General features: G+C 48.1%; 1 protein-coding gene across 1 annotated transcript; it reads left to right on the top strand.

The window, feature by feature from the left end:
• The first annotated feature begins 15,857 nt into the window (after positions 1 to 15,857).
• Positions 15,858 to 19,621, top strand: LOC123106829 (phosphatidylinositol 4-phosphate 5-kinase 6). The gene is made up of 8 exons (XM_044528870.1): positions 15,858 to 17,392; positions 17,519 to 17,686; positions 17,776 to 17,941; positions 18,061 to 18,177; positions 18,259 to 18,452; positions 18,607 to 18,698; positions 18,806 to 18,866; positions 19,022 to 19,621. Exons 1-8 carry the CDS (start codon positions 16,119 to 16,121, stop codon positions 19,311 to 19,313), a joined length of 2,364 nt encoding a protein of 787 aa, XP_044384805.1. The 5' UTR covers positions 15,858 to 16,118; the 3' UTR covers positions 19,314 to 19,621.
• Positions 19,622 to 21,991: the final 2,370 nt, after the last annotated feature.

Genomic DNA, 21,991 nt, shown 5'->3' with positions numbered 1-21,991 from the left:
TAAGGATTAACACGGAATACAAACCCTGATATATATATCAAACAACAACCCTAACCCTAACCATAACCCTAACCCTAACCATAACCATAACCCTAACAATAACCCTAACCCTAACCATAACCCTAGCACCAACATAAGAACACCCATAAGAATAACCCTAACATACTAACAAAGCCTAATCATAGGAAATTGGCAAACAAAGATCTCACATCTCCATGCAAATCTCTAGATCCAAACGAAACTAGGGTTTCCCCAAACTAGCATTACTTGGATCAAAACAAGGGATCGGAGAAGATTACCTTGAGGGAGGGTATGACTTCGAAATCCACGGACAAATTCTTCAAATTTGCAAGATTTGGGAGAGGATTTGAGAGGGGGAGAGAGTGGGAGAGGGGGCAAAGCTCGGGTTGGGGTGTGTGGGGTGGGGGGAGTGGGGGAGGGGGGCCAAGCCGCTGGATAAGTCACAGTGCAGCGCCTACGGGCCGGGCGCTGCACATTACATGTGTGGCGCCTAGCTCGGAGGCTGTTGGGGATATAATTATGTACGTAAGCCGGCCAGGAGGGGCCGGGTTACGCAAAGAGAAGCCCATCTGAAGCCTGAGACCAAGATGTGAAGATGGCGGTTCAGTAAAGGGTCTAAAGGCCCACAGACGATTTAGGGCCCATGGTAATAAGCCACCATGAGGGCGCAACTTGTATTGTAAGGTAAAAATAACTAGTCACCGAGCCGGACACTGTTTATGAGCCGGCCGGGACTCTGTAAGCCATAGGGCGTCAACCCGTGTATATAAGGGGACGGCCCGCTGACGGCTTAGGACAAGAAACAAGAGATCGAGAACCGGGCATAGCGTATCTCACTCCCTGGTCATCAAAACCTCAAGCAATTCCAACCCAACTAGACGTAAGCCTTCCTTCACCATAAGGGGCTGAACTAGTATAAACCTAGCGTGTCCTTTGTCCCGATTAACCCCTTTAAGCTTCCTAGTTGCGATGGCTCCACGATCAAGTCCTTGCAAGAGGACATCTGCCGTGACAATTCCACGACAGTTGGCGCCCACCGTGGGGCCAGCGCACGGTGGATTCGAGTTCTTGAAGGGCAGCTTCGAAGGGCTCAAGGGATACGCAGTCGGCCGGATGACCAAGAGTCGTCGCGGCAAGGTCTACATCGACGACGAAGGTTGGGGCCCCGACGCTGGTTCAATTGAGTATGGTTACCGGGTCCCCTTTGGCGGAATTCACATCTTCATCGGCCGAATTGGTGACCCGGGCCCTGAGCCGGACAGCTGCACCGACCTCGTCGAGACGGCTCAGCATGCGAAACCCGCCTGAGCTCAACCCGTTCTGAAGCGTGCCTTTGTGGGTTGCATCCATGGAGGTGAACTTCCTGAAGGATCTGAAGGTGATGGTGAGCCGGCCGTCCTCTCTGACGGTGATTCATCCGCTGGCTCAACAGATTTGCTGTATCAAGTTCAAGATGGCGTGCTTGGGGGCTGTTCCGATGGCAGCACTATTCCTGACCTCTCAGAGTCGCCAAACCGGACAGGAGTCTTCATGGCTGGTACTCAACCCGGTCAAAATTCTACGGCTTCAGCGGCGATAACGTCCGGGTTAGGAGCAGCCGGGGCAGGAGGCCCCGTGCGCTCACCGGCTCAGGTGCTGATGGATCTCATGGATAAGCTTACGGCTTTGTTAACTGTTACAGTCATCCCTGCGAACCAATCTGAGCATGAGGCTGAGGTGGCTCAGGTTCGCGATGAGATCGCCCGGGTCAAAGAAACCTTAGCAGCTGAGGATGCTAGATTAGCAGCAGAGCGGACGGCTTTGGACGTACGGGCGCAGCAACTTCAGGCAGAAGCCTTGCAGCTCACGTTGAGCCTGAACGCATCTAATGAGGTAATGAGGAGGAGACATCAGAAAACTCAGTCCCGTTTACCTCAGAATTATGATCCTCGGAATCTCTTTGCTACACCCGGGGCCGGCCCAAGTAACCCGCCAGGTGCGAATCAGATTATTACATCCGGAGCGGGAGGTCCAGTCCGGCCTCAGGGGATGGCACCGCCTCACAGCAATATGGCACCGCCCAATTACGTACCAATACCGCAGGGTCACTTCTCCAACCCCATGGAGAACTTAATCGCAGCATCAACACGTTTGGCGGCTCTCCCGGTAGATGGGGATGATCCGACAGCGGTGGAAACCCGGAAGATCAGAGAACTTGTCCAAACAGCCCTGGCTCAGCAAGAAACCTACTCCTACAGCCGGGATATGATTCACTCGACTCCTCCGCCCTAGTTAGCTCCACCTCATCAAAATCGGAGCCCGAGTTACAGTAGACACATGGAGTCAGAGGCCTTGTCAAGTAATGCTCAGCGCCGGAACCAGCCCAGCGGGTATAACCCGGTTCAGGATCGGATACGTCAGGAGGACGAGCGGGCGGCTCAGCTGGCGGCTCAACTAGCAGCCCAACAGAACTCACCGGCTTACCCGACGACTTTCGTTGAAGCGGGAGTTGCTACTGGAACCGGAGGAGTTCCTTGTCTGGTACCGGCTCTGCGTAATGTACGCCTACCCAAGGATTTCAAAGGGCCTCGGAAGGTGCCGAATTATACGGCCGATTTACAGCCTGGGGCATGGATTGAAAGTTATGAGATGGCTATGGAGCTGCTAGAGGTTAGTGATGAGGCGATGGCTAAATATTTCACCATGATGCTGGACTGAACGGCCCGTTCTTGGTTAAAGGGTTTGCCACCCAACTCCATTAGTTCATGGGCAGAGCTAAAAGCCCGTTTCATCCAGAGCTTCAAAGATACTTGCAAGCAGTCTATGTCAATTGTAGATCTGACAAATTATAAATAGGAAGAAGGTGAATCTACGACTCATTGGGTGCGCCGGGTCAAGGATATAATACATTCATCTGACAAGATGGATGCCAGCTCATCAGTTCTCATGCTGGAGAAGAATTGCTGCTTTGAGCCTCTGAGACAGAAGCTGGGGCGCCTTAAGCGTGATTGCAACGATATGGGGACGCTGATGGCGGCTTTAGTCAAGTATGCCGATTCTGATAGTACCAAGGATCCCGCGTCTGATGAGGAAAAGACAGGGAAGGGAAAGAAGAACGGTAATGGAAAGGGTCAGCAGCATAACCCGGCGAGTCAAGGAGGCAATAAGCGTAAGGCGGACAGTAACCCGGAATTTGTGGCCAATGCACAGGGTAACAATCAGAAGCGCAAAGGAAAGCCACTCCGGTTTGGTGGGTCAGGTCCGTCTCTCGAGCAACTACTCAATGAACCCTGCCCGAAACATGGCACCCGGGAACGACCAGCGACTCATTTATGGAAGGATTGCGCAATCATGAAAGCTTTCAAGAATTCTAACACATTTGATGGCAATCAAGGCCCAGGCGGCGGTTCAGGAGCCGGCGGCTTTCATGGCCCGGGTGGTGGTTCAGGATCCGGTTTTCAGGGAAACCAGGATGGTTATAATCAACAGCAGTCTGGTCAAGGAGGTCAGCAGCAGCAGCAGTCGGGTTATCAGAGCCATCCAAAACAGTTAAGCAGTGGGTAGTATCACGTGTTCACCACAAGTTTGTGTAAGCGTGATCAGAAAGTTCATAAGAGGGCTGTGAATTCTGTTGAACCGGCAGTCCCTCGTTACTTGAGGTGGACGGAACAACCTATTGTCTGGAGTAGGGAGGATCACCCTCCCCGGGTTGATAATCCGGGTCAACTGGCCCTAGTGGTGGCACCGCAAGTTGGTGGTTATAAGTTTACCAAAGTACTCATGGATGGAGGTAGCAGCATCAACATCCTCTATTACGAGACCTTTCGGCGCATGGGCTTAACTGACAAGAATTTAAAGACTTCCAACACCGTCTTCCATGGAGTGGTGCCCGGTAAGTCGGCGTATCCTGTGGGGAAGATTGAGCTCGAGGTGGCCTTCGGAGACGAGCATGATTCTAGGGCGGAAAAGTTAACTTTTGAGGTGGTCAAAATCAAGAGTCCATATCACGCTTTGTTAGGGCGGCCGGCCTATGCCAAATTCATGGCACAACCGTGTTATGTGTATCTACAGCTCAAGATGTCGGGTTACAAGGGTACCATCACTGTGCATGGAAGCCAAAAGGTGGCCCTGGAGTGTGAAGAGGGCGATGCGGCTTACGCCGAGTCTGTCTGTGCAGCAGAGGAGCTCAAATTTTATCAAGATAACGTTGACCCGGCAGATATGACTTCTCTCAAGAAGCCTACTATGGAACATGACCCGGCCATGAAGTTTAAATCGGCTGCAGAGACTAAGCTTGTTGATTTCACTCCAGGCGATTCATCTAAGCAATTCAGCATCAGTGCCAACTTGGATCCTAAATAGGAAAGCGCGCTCATCGAGTTCATCCCTGAGAACCGGGACATCTTTGCAACCTTCTGACATGCCGGGTGTACCGAGAGAACTCGCTGAGCACACTCTTAATATTGATCCGAAGTATAAGCCGGTCAGGCAATTTCTGCGGCGATTCAATGAAGAGCGACGAAAAGCTATAGGAGAAGAGGTCGCCCGGCTCTTGGCGGCTGGGTTTATTGTTGAAGTTTTTCACCTAGAATGGTTGGCTAACCCGGTGCTCGTACTCAAGAAAAACGGCACCTGGCGGATGTGTGTGGATTACACGGACCTAAATAAGGTTTGTCCGGCTGATCCTTTTGCTCTCCCCCGTATTGATCAAATCATTGATGCTACGACAGGTTGTGCACGTTTGAGTTTTTTGGGTGCTTATTCTGGCTATCATCAGATCAAGATGGCAGTTAAGGACCAGGAGAAAACGGCTTTCATCACCCCGTTCGGAGCCTTCTGCTATGTGTCTATGCCATTTGGGCTCAAGAGTACCCATGCAACTTATCAACGGTGTGTACAGAATTGTCTTCACGATCAGATTGGGCGCAATGTTCATGCTTATATGGATGACATAGTAGTGAAATCCAGAGAGGCGGAAACCTTGATAACTGATCTCAGAGAAACCTTTGACAATATCCGGGTTTACAAAATGATGCTTAACCCAGAGAAGTGTGTATTTGGTGTGCCTGCAGGCAAGCTTTTGGGATTCTTGGTCTCAAACAGGGGCATCGAGGCTAATCCGGAGAAGATTAAGGCAATCACTTCTTTGGCTAAGCTGGCATGTATTAATGATGTTCAGCGATTGGCGGGTCGTGTTGCCGCTTTGAGCCGGTTCATAAGCCGGTTAGGTGAGAAGGCCCTACCGCTGTACCAATTAATGAAGAAGGCAGACACCTTTGTCTGGAGTGATGCCGCTAATGCTACTTTTGAGGATTTGAAGAGGCAGTTATCTGAGCCGCCGGTTCTTGCGGCTTCCATTGACAAAGAGCATTTGTTGTTATATGTGGCTGCTAATTCACGAGCCGTCAGTGTGGCGATTGTGGTAGAGCGCAAGGAGGCTGGTAAGGAACATCCGGTTCAACGGCCGGTTTATTATGTCAGTGAGGTACTCATCGAGTCAAAGCAAAGATATCCTCATTGGCAGAATCTTGTTTACGGGGTGTTCATGGCAAGCCGGAAGCTGAAGCAATACTTCCAAGGTCACCCTATCACCGTGGTAAGTTTTGCCCCCTTGGGAGACATTATTCAGAACAGAGAAGCTACGGGACGAGTCGCCAAATGGGCCATCGAGCTCGGGCCTCATGGTCTGAAGTACGCGCCGTGCACTGCCATTAAGTCTCAAGCTTTGGTGGATTTCATCAACAACTGGACAGAGCTACAGGCACCTGAGGAGAAGCCCGATAACACTTATTGGATTATTCACTTTGATGGGTCCAGACAGTTGGAAGGCTCGGGGGCTGGAGTTGTATTAACTTCCCCTCGAGGTGACAAGTTTTGTTATGTGCTCCGGCTTATGTTTCCTTGCACTAACAATGCAGCTGAGTATGAGGCCCTGCTCCATGGTCTCCGGATGGCCAAAGAGATGAACTTGAGCCGGGTAAGATGCTTAGGAGACTCAGACCTTGTGGCTCAACAGGTGTCAGGCAAGTGGGACTCTAAAGATCCCCTCATGGCAGCTTACCGTCGCGAAGTCGATGCTGTGGCTGGATATTTCAAGGGTTATGTAGTGGAACACATTAATTGAAGGAAGAATGAGGCGGCGGATGCCTTAAGCCGGCTGGGGTCTCAGCGTAAGCCGATGCCGCCTAACACCTTTCTTGATGTTTTGCATAACCCTTCTGTTAAGTTACCTACAGAAGAAGATCTGGCAATACCAGACCCGGAGGCACAGCTGGTGGCGGCTCTCCATGTTACCCCGGATTGGACAGTGCCTTATTTGGCTTACATGACCCGGGGAGAGTTGCCGGAGGACGAGACATTGGCAAGACAAATCGTCCGGCGGTCCAAGTCCATGACAATTGTCAATGGCGAGTTACATCATTACAGCATCACTGGAATGATTCAATGTTGCGTGTCACCGGCAGAGGGTCAGGAGATCCTTCGTGAAATTCATGAAGGTGATTGTGGTCATCACGCTGGCTCAAAATCTCTTGTGGCCAAAGCCTTCCGTCATGGGTTTTATTGGCTGACGGCTCATGCTGATGCGGAAGACCTGGTCAGTAAATGTGACGGATGTCAGAAATTCTCACGATGAGCCCATGTGCCGGCTCAAGAGTTGAGGATGATTCCAATTACCTAGCCGTTTGCAGTCTGGGGGCTTGATATGGTCGGGCCTTTCAAGAGATCTAAGGATAAAAAGACTCACCTTTTGGTGGCGGTTGACAAGTTCACAAAGTGGGTGGAGGCGGAGCCAGTCAGTAAGTGCGATGCAGCCACAGCAGTCCAGTTTATGAAAAAGGTGATTTTTCGCTTTGGTTTTCCACACAGCATCATAACTGATAATTGTACTAACCTTTCCAAAGGAGCTATGGAAGAGTTCTGTCAACAAGAGCATATCCGGCTTGACGTTTCAGCTGTAGCTCACCCTCAATCAAATGGTCAAGCAGAACGAGCCAATCAAGAAATCTTGAAGGGTATCAAGCCCCGGCTCTTGGTCCCTTTACAGCGTACGCCAGGTTGTTGGGTGGAGGAGTTACCTTCTGTACTCTGGAGCATCAATACTACACCTAACAGATCTACGGGTTACACGCCTTTCTTTATGGTGTATGGAGCAGAGGCGGTCCTGCCAAGTGACATCCGTCACGATTCACCACGTGTGGCGGCTTATGTTGAGGAAGACAATGAAAAAGCTCGGCAAGATGCACTTGACCTGTTGGATGAAGAGCGAGACTTGGCAATAGCCCGCTCGGCGATTTACCAACAAGACCTGCGTCGCTACCACAGCCGCCAGGTTAAGTCCAGAACCTTTCAGGAAGGTGACTTAGTGCTCCGACTCATCCAGGATCAATCTAACATGCACAAGCTATCCCCTCCTTGGGAAGGACCCTTTGTGGTCAGCAAGAATCTAAACAATGGATCATACTACCTTATCGACGTTCGAGAGCACAAAGAGTCACGTAAGTCGGAGGAGGAGACCCGTCGGCCGTGGAATATCGCTCATCTTCGGCCTTATTATACTTGAGCCATCGTCTCTAATGTGTATATACTTATACTATGTATATTATCTAAAGCAATAAAGTAGGACCTCTGTCCTTTTTTCCACTCCCAAAAAGGTTTATGTGTTTTTCCTTGTCAGGTGGTGGAGATAACCAAGGAGAAGCGGATCATATCTGAATCCGGCTTTCCTTTGGCCGGCTTATGATCATATCTGAATCTAGCCGTTGATCACTTGGGGGCTTCCTGTTCAAACATAGGTCGTATTCGAACCAAAGAGAACATAGCTGTCGATACCCGCTTGATCGGCATACTGCCAAACCCACCTGGGGGCTTCTTGATCATATCTGAATCATAGCTTAACTCCTTTTGGGTCTGACGTGGATCGTATTCGAATCAACGTCATTAAACAACTCTTATGGTCACTTGGGGGCTTCCTGTTCAAACATAGGTCGTATTCGAACCAAAGAGAACATAGCTGTCGATACCCACTTGATTGGCATCGCCACAGCCACTGGGGGCTAACAGATCGTATCTGAATCTTAGCTCAACCCCTTTGGAACGGGTCATTGATCGTATTCGAATCAGAAACCCTTGAATTTTGTTCATCATATTTTACAAGTGCCAACATTAGGTATCTTGTGACCCTCTTGAAGATACAATGGAATACATTACAATCTTCCAGAATTAATGTTAGTTACATCAGGTTGTTAAGAACCAGGTGAGCTTATATGTGCCAATTTTCAGGAGTTAAGTTTACCCTCAGGGGTTGGTTTATATAAGCCGAAAAAACAGCCGTGAGCACTACAAGGCAATGCAAGGTATTTTTGCAAAAGACATAACAGATTCATACGAACTACAAGGAGAATAATGGCGGCGGCTTATGCAAGTATTAAGGGCCATAAGCATGCGCAGAGGCATAGCAAAACTCAAGGTATCTTCTACTTTGTTACAAGACTCCCCGAGTCTGAATGATGCATTGTTTTCTATGATGACATAAGCAGGTGGCGCCTGACAAGCTACTCTTGGGGTTGACTTGAAGCCCCTGGGTTATCCTTCTCCGTCTCTCCGCCGGCTGTTTTGTCCTGGAAGGATGATGAGGCCCAGTCAATGCCACTCAAGGCTTCAAACTCAGCTTCATCATCTATTAAACTGGTTGGGTCGACTTCAGGGGCAAAGGTGTGCTTACGGGTTGGAGGGATCAAGCTGACATCGTCGTAATGCGGCATGGGGATTCTTCGATTCTCCTTGTCATAACCCGGCTGACACTTGGTGAGGTCAGTATCGTTCCCAATAAGAGTAGCCACCGGACGTATATCCTTCACACAGGCGGTGAAATCCTTATCATTAAACACGGTGCCATCTTCCTTTAAACTAGGATACCCAAGAGCAATATCAGCGGGGTCTAGTTCTAGAAGCCACGCCTTGGCCCGGCTTAATGCGGCTATAGCTCCGGCTCTTGCAGATGCTCGTCTTAACTCTTGGATTCGCTGAGGTAGCATAGCAAGCCGCTTCAGCACATCCTGCAGGAGATAAGGAACATAGTTTGATAAAGCCACAACGGCCAGAGCACGTTGTGACCCGGTGTAGAGTTGTTCCACCAGAGTATAAACCGCCTTCAGCTTGATCACCATGTTCTGCTTAAGATTTGTGCTCCTGGGTCCTGCGTTATTAAGCATAAGGTGAGTCAGAGGGGACAACTGAAATGGTCATTCAAGGAGTGTTACAGTGTTTAAGGTTTGAGTAAGTCACTCACCGAAGATTGCTGAAACCATTCGAGATATCCGGCACTTTAAGTCAGACAGTTCGGCTGTTGCTTCCGCAAGCGATGCCTCTGCTGTCTCGGCCCGGGTCACCAGCGCGGCCTTTTCATCAGCCCAAATTTTCTTCTCCGATTCAAATTTTGCTTCAACTTCTCTTGTTCAGAGACGTTGAATTCAAATTTGGAGTTGCCAGGCGATTCTTCAAATCAGCAATCTCCGATTCAAATTTACTTATGGTGGCCTGCATTACACCGGATAGTAGTAAACGTTACGGTAAGTACTATTAAGTCCCAAGCACTTTGCAAGCAAAGATACTTGACACTTGGGGGCTAATGTATACCGAAGCTTTCTAAATTATTGAGCCGGTCCTGAATATTAAGTCCCAAATACCTTGCAAGCAAAGATTTTTGGCACTTGGGGGCTAATGTATATCGCAAGTTAAAGGTATTGAGTTACATTCGGTTCAATTATTTTTTCTTTAAGCCGGGCAAGTAGCTCTAACAATTTTTTCTAAGTCTACAGCATATTTATTCATAAGCAATAGACTTGGGGGCTGGTACAGTAAGTGTGATTGAAAGTAAGCTGGCATAAGTCATACCTTAGATTTTTGCTGTATCTGCTTCACCATGTCAATTTCCAGGTCACGGCTGCTTTGTACTTGATTGATATAGCCGGAGACAATCTCTCCAATACTCAAATGAGTATAGTCAGTGACGTCCAGCTTGGCCTTCCGGCGTTCCACCAATTCCTCTTTAGAACACTTGGCAAGTACAGATGGCTGTGCCGGCTCAACAAACTGAGTCTTGAGAATTTCAACTTCCTGATCATTTGCCTTGGCGGGGCTAGGAGCCTCCGGGTTACCAGAATCGTTGAAGGTTTGTTCAGTAGGCGGGTCAGAGGAAGATATAGGAACATCATGAGACGGTTGAGGTGGCGGCTCGTGAGCAGAGGCATCAGGAGAAGTTGTGCCCAGCTCTGGTTCAGTCACAACCGGCTCTTGGGGCGGCTTATTCTTTTTTGCCCTTTTGCTGGGTTTTACTTGCACACTGTGGAAAAGGTAGACAGGTTAAATACAGCAAATATGAGTAAAATAAAGCATAAGGTACAACAAGTTTATATTCCCCGGGAGCAGTTTTGAAGGCTGGCATGTTGGACTGCATAGACTCACCGGAGGAAGGTGAAATATCCTGATAGTTGGAGTCAGAATAATTGAGAGGCTAACAAATGAAACCCGCCAAAGGAAAAAGAAGGTGTAAATCGGAGATAACCTCAGTCTAGCGTTTCCTGGTCACATCAGGTAAGTCGGAGGAGAGTTCCGCGTCTTTGCTGGTCCGGGTCTGCCTCCGGCTCTCATAAATCTGTCGCTTCAAAAGAAAGTCAGGATCTTGGTAAGCCAAAGGATGTGAAAATCTTACTTTCCGGGTTACTCTTCGAATTTTCTGACGCGACCGAAGCTCGGAGTCGGAGGAGATTACAATTACCTCTTCCTCGACGGGTTGGCTATTGCCCATGTCTTCCTGAAAGAAGGTTAGCATCAGTAAGGTAGAAATAAAGGAGAAAGGGAAATTCAAAGGTTACCTCTTCCTCATTATCGTCGGTATCATCAAGCTGAAACAGCTCAGAGGCGCTTGGCTTCCTTTTCCTTGAGGTGGTGGGCTTGGTGGTTTTCTTTTTGGCTCTCTTGGCCGCCTCATGATCATATTGCGTGTTCCAGAAGCTATCATTTGCCTGTAAAAGGTTATAACTGGTTATGTGTAAGAATACAGCCTAATATGGTAAAACATAACCCGATGGCTGGAAACTTACTGCAGGGGCCGGGTTCTTCTGGCAAAAAGGTAGTAAGCCGAAGGCGTTACTATTCACTGTGCCCTCTTTCAACAAGGACTGAGTTGTAGCTTCCACTACGTCATCTAGTAAGTCGTCAGGGTTATGACGTTGAGGGTCATCCTTCTCGCCTGAATAATTGCACATTAAGCCGGGGCGGCGGCTTAGCGGAATTATTCTCCAAGCAATCCAGACTCGGACCAAGTCAATGCCATCTAAGCCGTTCCCTAAAAGAGCTTTAATCCTCTTGATTTTGGGGGTGAGTGGCAGGCGTTCAGTAGCTGTCAACTTATCCGGCAGCGGGTGAGTAGGTTCAAGGCGCAATGCGCGGCAGCCGGGCAATGGATTTTCGCTAGCCGGAGAAGTATCTTGGCAGTAGAACCATGTCTGGTTCCAGTCCTTTGGATGACTCGGCAATTCAACATAAGGGAACATGCAGTCTCTCCGCCTTTGAATTGATATGCCACCAAGCTCCAGACTGGGCCCATTGGCCCGTTCATTCTGCCAGTTCAAATAGAACAATTCCCTGAACAGAAGTAGGCTGGGTTCTTCTCCAAGGTAGACCTCACAGAAAACTTGAAAGTTGCAGATATTTGACACGGAGTTGGGTCCGATGTCTTGAGGTCTTAAGTCAAAGAAGTGCAAAACGTCTCTAAAGAATTTTGAACCGGGAGGAGCAAATCCCCGGCTCATGTGATCGGTAGAAATGATCACCTCCCCTTCCTTGGGTTGAGGTTTCTCTTCAGACGGGTCAGGAGCACGATAAGACATGACGTCCCTCTTGGGCAGATGGCCGGACTTCACAAACTCTGACAGTTTGCTCTCCGTAACAATGGATGGGACCCAGTTGCAGGTAATCGGAGGTTTAACAGCTTTGGGTGCCATTGAGTAAATTGAAGCCTACAACAAGATAAAGGAAATTTTCCGGTTTATTATAACCCGGAGAATAAGCATTATTGGGTTGTCTAAGATGGCGGCTTAAGTAGGGGCCTAATGACATACAGGTGGTTATGTGATAATGTTTAAACAGCTGCAGGTATTAAAGATGATGAAAATTGTCTTAAGTCGCCAAAAGCAGGCAGTGCTGACAGTCAGTATTATCTTAAACCGGTCACATGAACTACTATGGCTGAAACAGAGTCAACAGACGGAGTATTTGGTTAAGTGTGGAACAAACAGGTTTCACAAGTTGCAATCATTTTTTTTGGATCAAACAATGTTCTGGAAAGGAAAAAAATTCTAGACCTAAAGTAGCACAGGGAAGTTCATATACTCGAGGAGGGCTTCCAAAAACAAGGAAATGAGATATGTTTTCATACAGAATAAGCACAAAACATCCTCCGCAGCAGTTCTATGTTATTTTTACGATCTGAGCAAGGGATTAGAGGTGAGAGCTAATGGAGGTTTGCATCGGGTGGCGGTGAACGTCGACGAACTAAAAAACAGTGCCAATGCAGATCTGAGAAAGGGGATAAAAAGAACTCACAGATGCGGACAAGCTGCGGAGGGTCGCCGTCGTTTTCTGGTCCGAATCAGGGTGATGCAGCGGCCGGAGTCTATGAAGACGAGGGGTTCGATGGCGGCGGCGGCAGAGCTTGAGCACTGAAGAAAGGAGATGCGAGGAAGAAGACGACTGAAGAAGGAGAATGGGAAAGGACCTAGGTTGCGCCTATTTATAAGGAAGGACCGACCAAGACGGTGCAAAAACGAGGAGACCAAAGCATCATTATCCAGCGGCCCCGACGCCTCAATTCTCGGGATGGTCAATAAAGTCAAAGATTCATTGGAGGACATGATGGATTAAAATATGAAATTTATTGAAGATGACGTCACAGAGATTTGACCCGGATCCATATGATGACGTCACGACGGGTTAGAATTTCCACACAAAACAGAGGACTAAGGGCTAGTTTATAAGGTTTTTTAAGATTGGCATGAACCGGTTCAAATCAATCTGGGGCCTAATGTTGAGGATATAATTATGTACGTAAGCCGGCCAGGAGGGGCCGGGTTACGCAAAGAGAATCCCATCTGAAGCCTGAGACCAAGATGTGAAGATAGCGGTTCAGTAAAGGGTCTAAAGGCCCACAGACGATTTAGGGCCCATGGTAATAAGCCACCATGAGGGCGCAACTTGTATTATAAGGTAAAAATAACTAGTCACCGAGCCGGACACTGTTTATGAGCCGGCCGGGACTCTGTAAGCCGTAGGGCGTCAACCCGTGTATATAAGGGGACGGCCCGCTGGCGGCTTAGGACAAGAAACAAGAGATCGAGAACCGGGCATAGCGTATCTCGCTCCCTGGTCATCGAAACCTCAAGCAATTCCAACCCAACTAGACGTAAGCCTTCCTTCACCGTAAGGGGCTGAACTAGTATAAACCTAGCGTGTCCTTTGTCCCGATTAACCCCTTTAAGCTTCCTAGTTGCGATGGCTCCATGATCAAGTCCTTGCAAGAGGACATCTGCCGTGACAATTCCACGACAGAGGCGCTGCACTACTGGGTGCGGGCCCAAGGGCTGCCACGGTGGACAGGCGTGCAACGCCCCAGAGCTGGGCGTTGCACCGTATGGTGTGGCGCCTGCGTGGCGGGCGCTACACAAAAGGGTCAGTGCTGTGAAATAGTTTCACGGGCAGTTCATTCCGTGAATTTTCATCCCAAGGTCAAAATTGTCAAATTTGCCGCAGGGCTGGCCTTCAAATTTGTCGTCAGACCCAGCCTCGCTTGACCGAACAATGTTGGGAGTAGCCTTGACTGAGTAAGCTTGACAAAGTCATTGCGGGCAGCAAACTTATACTCCATCCGTTTCCAAATATAAGTCTTTCTAGAGATTCCAACAAATGACTACATACAGAGCAAAATGAGTGAATCTACACTCTAAAATGTGTCTACATACATCTGTATATTGTAGTCCATTTGAAATGTCTAAAAAGACTTACATTTAGAAACGGGGGGTGTAGTTTTAGAACTAAGTTGTACTATTGTTGGATATATCTTTTTCCAAAAAAAGGCAGAATGCATACATTAAATAAAACCAGCATCTGCCAGAACTTCCTTGCAGTGAAGTCCTTGAAGAAATCAACACAGTTATCCGTTCGTGGCCAAAGCTCGTTGTTGTTCTGGGCCTCCGTCTCATCGGAGCAACCTTGTTGAAACTCAGGAGCTTGTAGAACCAGTGGCCGAAAAGTCATTGATGCAGACAAAAGATGCCGCCAACCACGAATTGGATGGGACAATGTGGATGGAAAGACGTCGGTGAGTGCGAATTGGATGGGACGATCTAGACAAAAAGATGCGGACGGCTGTGAATTGGATGGATAATTGTCCTGGAGAAGTCGGTGCCGAGGAGGGCCAAAAGACAATCCTAACCCCGACCCGACAAAGGAGGGGGACACAAACCTCATAAGTTCCTCAATGGAGCCATATCTGACTAAGCTTCATCAAGCGGAGATAGAACTAGAGAACGAAAAGACGACGCAATGTCATCCCTCTACATGGCATTGTCGTCGTGAACATACGCTAATAATCGCGTCAGACCAAGTGCCCATATATGCACTCCATCCTTCGACTCGTCGACACCGAGGAAGGACATCGACATGAGGAAAACATATGAACCATTATTCTCATCGCCACCCCCGTCCCAACTGCATCGACGATGAAGAACTTGAAAATTGCATGTAACACGGACCTGGATACTCAGATCCTTCCCCCATCCTACTGCCATCGTAGAGTCTGGTGGAGGCCAGGGTAACCCGCAGTGTTGGCGTCGGGTTGAGGGGAAAAGTTGGCTGCCTCATGATTGCCTCCTCTCTATCAAACCCTAGAATTGTGCTTTTTAGACTCTTATGTTTGTTGGATGGGCGATACTCAACGTCGGTCGATAGGCAAAAGCGCCAAATCGGTCGCCCTACCCAACGTTAGATGGCCTTGTAGGCAACTATTTGATCAAACTTGCTCATGTCCTCTCGTTTGTCCCTCACGGACCACATGTTCGCACCGCCCATCCCCACCCATGCACTCTGGCTGGATTTCAATGCCATTTGGACGAGCTCGCAGCACATGCCGCCTCAATCGCTGGCGAGGCCGTAACACAAGTCGTCGTGATTGCCGGTCATAGCACCATGGTTCGCCCGTCATAGCTCCAGTAGCCACTGGACGAAGCAAAATGCCTCACCGGTGCGAGCAAAAATGTGCGTCGGTCGCAACATCCTCGAAGCGTGCTCAGGCGCGCGGTGCTCGTCGTAGCTCCCCTTGTCGCCGATTGCAGCACACCGCGCCCAGATCAGCAAGGAAAGCGTAGAGGTTGTTGACATTTTTGTTGTGGGGTTTTACGCCGTCGTCCTCGACGTCTCTAACCACCTCTGACCTTGACACGTCAGACACTTACAAGATAAGGGTGAGGGTAGAAACACCATTGACCCTTGTGTTTATCATGTATATGGTGTGATTGCTTTTGCTAAAGCACATCTCATAAGTATTGCATATCTAAATCCTATCTCATTGATCTTGCACGAAGATTCATGCGAGTATTTTTTTTTCTTTTTATACTTGATTGAGTCCTTTATATTTGCAATAATTAAAACACATCTAGATATTCCTAGACATACCTGAAAAATCAAATCATAGAATACTCAGGGTAAGTCCATTGTAAACTTTCTCAGCAAGGTCAATATTTTGACCCCCGTTGGTATTGTGTTGTGTTGGTGTCCCTCTGCACTGCACTCCTATTGTTTAGCAGCAAACACGGAGTAGAGAGCAGACCGCCTCCGCTGCGCGCGCGTCCTTCCAAATGTCGCGCCCCCGAGCTCGGCTCCCTCCCGACAACTCCTCCCAGCCCTCCCTACCCACCCAAAACTCGCGACCCCATGCGACGGACTCGAGACCACGCAGCGTCGACGCCATGCACGCCCTCGTTCCACCTTCAGCTCCGGCTCCGTCCTTGTGATCGACCGCGCGCGGCCGCGTCCTGCACGCTCGCACCCAGCCTGTAGCGCCAATGGCGTCGACGGGGAAGAAGATGAACCAGATCCCTGCGCCGGCCGGCCGTCTCTGGGAGGCCAGCATCCGCAAGCTCACCAGCATCCGCCGCGGCGCTTCGGCCTTCCCCGCCGCCGTCGCCGCCGTCGACGGCCTGGTTGACCCTGCCGGAACCCTCGCCGTCACCTCCTCCAGCACCGCCTACCAGTACAGCGGCAGCGAGGACGCCGCCGAGGGCAATGGTGCCGAGGAGGGTGACGAGGAGGAGGCGGGGTCCTCGCTCGGCGAGCCCAGCCACTCGGAGCAGCTGCTCGACAGCGGGGACTTTTACCAGGGCGACCTGCGCGGGGACCTCCCGCACGGCACCGGCAAGTTCCTCTGGACGGACGGCAGCATGTATGAGGGCGCCTGGCGTTGCGGCCGCGCAGCCGGCCGCGGCAAGTTCTCCTGGCCCTCGGGCGCTACCTACGAGGGCGACGTCGCCGGCGGCTACATGCACGGCCAGGGCACCTACATTGGCGAGTTCGGGGACACCTTCGCCGGGCTCTGGGCCAACAACCTCCGGCACGGCCGCGGCACGCAGGCCTACGCCAACGGCGACGTCTACGACGGCCACTGGCGCGACGGCCTGCAGGACGGCCACGGCCGCTACATCTGGCGCCACGGCCATGAGTACATCGGCACCTGGAAGGCCGGCGAGATGCACGGCTGCGGGACCGTGATATGGTCGGACGGCGACCGCTACGACGGCTCCTGGGAGGACGCCAAGCCCATGGGCCAGGGCACGTTCCGGTGGGCCGACGGCGGCATGTACATCGGCACCTGGTGCCAGGAGTCCGGCGTCACGCACGCCAAGGGCGTCTACTACCCGCCGTCCGGAGGCCCCGCGGTGCCCGTGCCCCGGGAGCCCCGCGACGCCATCACCAAGTTGCTCGAGGAGCTGGAGGTTACCGAGGGGAAGACGGTGTCCCTGCTGCCATCGCAGAAGATCCTCACATGGCCCGGGGTGGAGGCCGTGCTGAAGAAGCCGGTGTGGCGGCCGCCGGAGGTCAGCGCCGACCAAGCGAGGGTGTCGGTGTCGAGCGTGCGCCGGAGAAGCAGCGTGTCGGACCTTGACAGTCTCACCACCGGGGAGGACGGCGGCGAGGATGCCAGCACTCGGGCGGACCGGGCATGGTCGCGGACGCTCTCGTGCATCCGCGCGCCGCCAAGGCCGGGGAAGAAGCAGGGGGAGACGATATCCAAGGGGCACAGGAACTACGAGCTCATGCTCAACTTGCAGCTCGGCATCAGGTCTCTTTCCTTTTCCTCTTCTTGGCTAGCTACCACCATCACTGCACCGCATCCATTGCCATTTCCTCTCTGTCGTTGCTGGCTATCCATTCATATCCATTTTGCCGCCGCCATTTCTGTGCATAGGCATGCTGTGGGAAGGCAGTCAGCGCCGACATCACTGGATCTCAAATCGTCAGCATTTGATCCCAAAGAGAAGGTGTGGACAAGGTTTCCTCCCGAAGGATCCAAGCACACGCCGCCTCACCAGTCGTGTGATTTCCGGTGGAAGGACTACTGCCCGTTGGTTTTCAGGTCTGCTGCATGCATGCTGTCTCTCACCTGCTTCCCATAGTAGTCTCCAAACACGGCGCTATAATTTCTTCTTCTGTGATCCGACGCAGGACATTGCGCAAGCTCTTCGACGTCGACCCCGCGGATTACATGATCTCGATATGCGGGGATGATGCGCTCCTTGAGCTTTCATCACCCGGCAAAAGTGGAAGCTTCTTCTACCTCACCAACGACGACAAGTACATGATCAAAACAATGAAGAAAGCAGAGGTCAAGGTAGGTTCTTCTCTCCTCTTTTTTTTTTAAAAAAAAAGGTTCTTCTCTCCACCTTAGCTAGCCCACACACGCAAGTTTTAAGCATGTCTGAGATGGATCACGGTTTTGATCATCGACAGGTGCTTCTTAGGATGCTTCCGGCCTATTATAAACACGTCCGCAACTACGACAACACTCTAATAACAAAGTTCTTTGGCCTGCACTGTGTTAAAATCACAGGGGGCATTCAGAAAAAGGTCAGGATGCTTTCAGAAATTGGCCAGTGTATTGAGATTATATATATTATCACTATATATAATATATAATATGGAATGCAGGTTCGGTTCGTGATAATGGGGAATCTTTTCTGCTCTCGCTATTCAATCCATCGGCGTTTTGACTTGAAAGGATCTTCGCTTGGCCGCATGACAGACAAGCCCCTTGATCAGATTGACGAGACCACCACGCTCAAGGATCTTGATCTCAATTTCATTTTCCGGTTAGCAGGATCCTGGTTCCAGGAATTCTGCAGGTACATCTCCCATCTGCCGGATTGCACAGGATTCTGTTTCCTCTCATTTTGTTACTTACATGTACCATAAATAATCTTATGTAAAAGAATCGCAACTGTATTTGAAGAGACCTAAGTACCCAGTCTGCTCACGACTCTCTATATTTCTTACCAGGCAAGTGGACAGAGATTGCGAGTTGCTGGAGCAGGAGCGGATCATGGATTACAGTCTTTTGGTCGGCGTTCATTTCAAGGATCGGTGCAAAGATACGTTGCCCGCTTCTTAAAAATACATGCAATTAGAAAACTATTCGGTAGATACATTGGAAGCCACGAGCCTGATTTATTCTTCTTCCTTTTTCCCCTTCTTACAGACAGCGGCAATGCTGACAATGGGACACCTACTACCACGGATGAAGATTCTGAGCAAAAAAGGTATCTACACCATACATTTTAGAAGCTTTGAAGAATCATAAGATGCTTTACGTTGCAGTTTTCCTTCACTCAGCTTAGGCTGCTCACTTCATGCCAGCAACTTCTGCATTGCATTCATCTTGATATTGTGACAAACATCGACCTCATTGGTGCAGAAAAGCACAAGAAAAACTAGGCATTAGCATGCCCTCAAGGGTGGAGAACATAGTGAGAAATCCTGAAAGTGAATCCCTGCTCATCGGCGAGCCCACGGGCGAATTCCAGGACGTGATCCTCTTCTTCGGGATCATCGACATCCTGCAAGACTACGATATCAGCAAGAAGCTCGAGCACGCCTACAAATCCATGCAGTACGATCCCAACTCCATATCCGCGGTCGACCCGAAGCAGTACTGCAAGCGGTTCCGAGACTTCATTTTCAGGGCTTTCGCGGAGGATGTACAGTAGCGACTCCATTGACAAACAGAAGATTTATACTCAAGAGAGCAGACCTTAACAGTTGGCTGGTGTTTCTTCTTTGCCCACCATCCAGTATTCTTTTGTAGGTAACATAATCGATTCTTTCGGTTGTAGACGGCAGCACGTCGATATCACAGTGATTTCTTCTTCATGTATGTGTTCATAGACTTTGTACATCTACTGAATCTTCTCTGTGCTTATGTAATTAGATGTAGGGTGACTGTATTCATGCCTGTTGGTATGAAAATCATGTAGAACAGAGACTATTGTTTATGTAACCATTCCCTACTTGTTTTCCTCTTCTTCCAAAGAGCTATTCTTTGTGCATAGGGTCAATTCATCCATCACTATCAGTTTACCTAGTTACAACTTATAAACATATGCCTTTTTACCTTAACCATCAGAAGTTTCTTTTACCAAAATTAATCATTAGAAGCTCACAAAACTTGCATTTTAGATCCCAAAAGAAGTTCAAAAACTGATTTTGGAATCCCAACAAAAGCTGAAAAACTACAGAGAGAATAGAAGTCCTAACAAGCATGCTAGAGATACTCCCTTGTCTGAGCTTATTGGATCTCCTCGTATTTAGGGTCACACTTTGACTATAAATTTAACTAATAAAAATAGAAGTATACTATATGTTATAAAATTATACCGTGGTATTACTCTTTTTTTTTCGAAAAGGGGGATCGCCCCAGCCTCTGCATCGTAATTACTCTTTAAAATACACATTGAATATTGGCAAGTTTTAACATGCTCCATCTCCCTTTGAGTTTATTAGTCCTTGTTGTATTTTGGAATAAAGTTTGATCACATATTTGATTAGCAAAATGTTAATGCATGTCACCAAAAATTGTATTGTTGCATTCATATTTGAATGTAGTTTTCGATGATATTAATTTTTGCTACTTATAGTATTTATAGTTAAAATCATGATCAAAATACGATCCAAAATATGGACGGGACTAGTGAAACAGGACGGAGGTTACATCTGGGATCCCAACGGAAGCTCAGAAATTACAAAGAGAACAAAAGTCCTAAATAATTAGGACGAGAAAACAAGGCCATACCACATTTGAGATCCCAACGGAAGTTCAGAAACTACAGAGAACAGAAGTCCTAAAACAAGACTGTCTATTGGACAGTCGGCTGAAAAGCAATTCGGTTTCAGTCAAATTTTTGAGCCAATCAAATTGCTGCAGCTGTATTTTCTGAAAAATGAACGCCCGCTGTTTTTTAGTGGGAAACGTATGTGCGCTGTTGTATGTACGCTAATGGGTATCTCATTCAACTGTTCCCCTCACCCGATACCCAAAAAGACATAAAAAACAACTGACAAACACTCGTCCTGTTTCCCCTTTGCCCTCTTCTTCTCCTTTCCCTATGAATGCAAAAACCTTGGACGTACCCCTTTTTAGTGCCTTCTGTACACAAGAGGAGGAAATAAGTACTCAGTGAACCATGGATATTCACTAGGAAAAGGAATTACACAACTATAGCACAGATATTACATGGTGAAAAGACTAGATCTGCTATGTGTACAGTTACATTGTGGCAGAGGAGAATTAACAATTAATTTACAGTATACTTGCAGTAGAGTTACAGTGTAAACACAGTAGAAGCTACAGTCTACAATGTAATTTAGAGGAGTTACTTAATTGGTAGATTTCTTTACAGTGAAATTCACAGTGATTTACACCAAAATTACAGTGTAAATTACAATGCAAATATAGTATTTATTGTGAAGATTTACAGTGTAATTTATAGTAGAGTTACAGTGTAATTATGTTAGATTTCTTTACAATGTAATTTACAGTAGACTTACACTAAAATTACAGTGTAAACACATATTTACCACGAAAGATTTACAGTGTAAATTACAATAGATATGTAAATCAGTTGAATTACACTAGTATACATTTATAGTTTTACAGTGGAGTTTATACTGTCAATTTGCAATAGAATTACACTAGTAAAATATACAGTTTTTATAAACGAAACACTCTTGACCGTAAATTGCTCTCACAGTAAGAGAGCGCTACATGGATAAACCACCAAAACTATCTAGAAAAATGATGTTACCTGAACAAACCCCCCAACATACATATACAGTACTACAGTGCAAATGGTGGCTGAAAATGTAGTGAGTTTTGAATTACAATCACATAGAATTACTTGTAATATATAGTACATTTGTAGTGTAATTAACAGAATAATTGACATGTAACTACAGTAGAATTGCAAGTAATTTGCATGCAACTGTAAAACTAACTGAAAACTTACAGTGAACCACTAACTGAAGGAACATAACTGAAACACTAAACATTGGCAAAGCCCAAAGACATATAGAATATAGATGGATGTTACACTCCATAGAAAACCCCCAGAAAAATAAGAATATATAAGGATATAGAGCTGCTATTGCCAAACATAGACAAACCGGAAAAAGAACCTTTATGTGAGCTACTCTAAGTAATCACCGAAATTACAGTATACAATACATACAATGAACATTGCCCACTATAGTTACACTGAAACTACAGTATAGTAACACTGTAATTACACTGTAATCACAAATCAATTTTACTGTAATTACACTGTAATACCAGAACAAAATTCAGTGGAACTACAGTGAATCTGCTGTAAATATGAATTGTTGACGACAG

This window comes from Triticum aestivum, chromosome 5A, assembly GCF_018294505.1.
Source record: "Triticum aestivum cultivar Chinese Spring chromosome 5A, IWGSC CS RefSeq v2.1, whole genome shotgun sequence".
Classification (NCBI taxonomy): domain Eukaryota; kingdom Viridiplantae; phylum Streptophyta; class Magnoliopsida; order Poales; family Poaceae; genus Triticum; species Triticum aestivum.
Note: the sequence above shows the minus strand (reverse complement) of the source record. Positions and strands in the feature narration are given on the sequence as shown.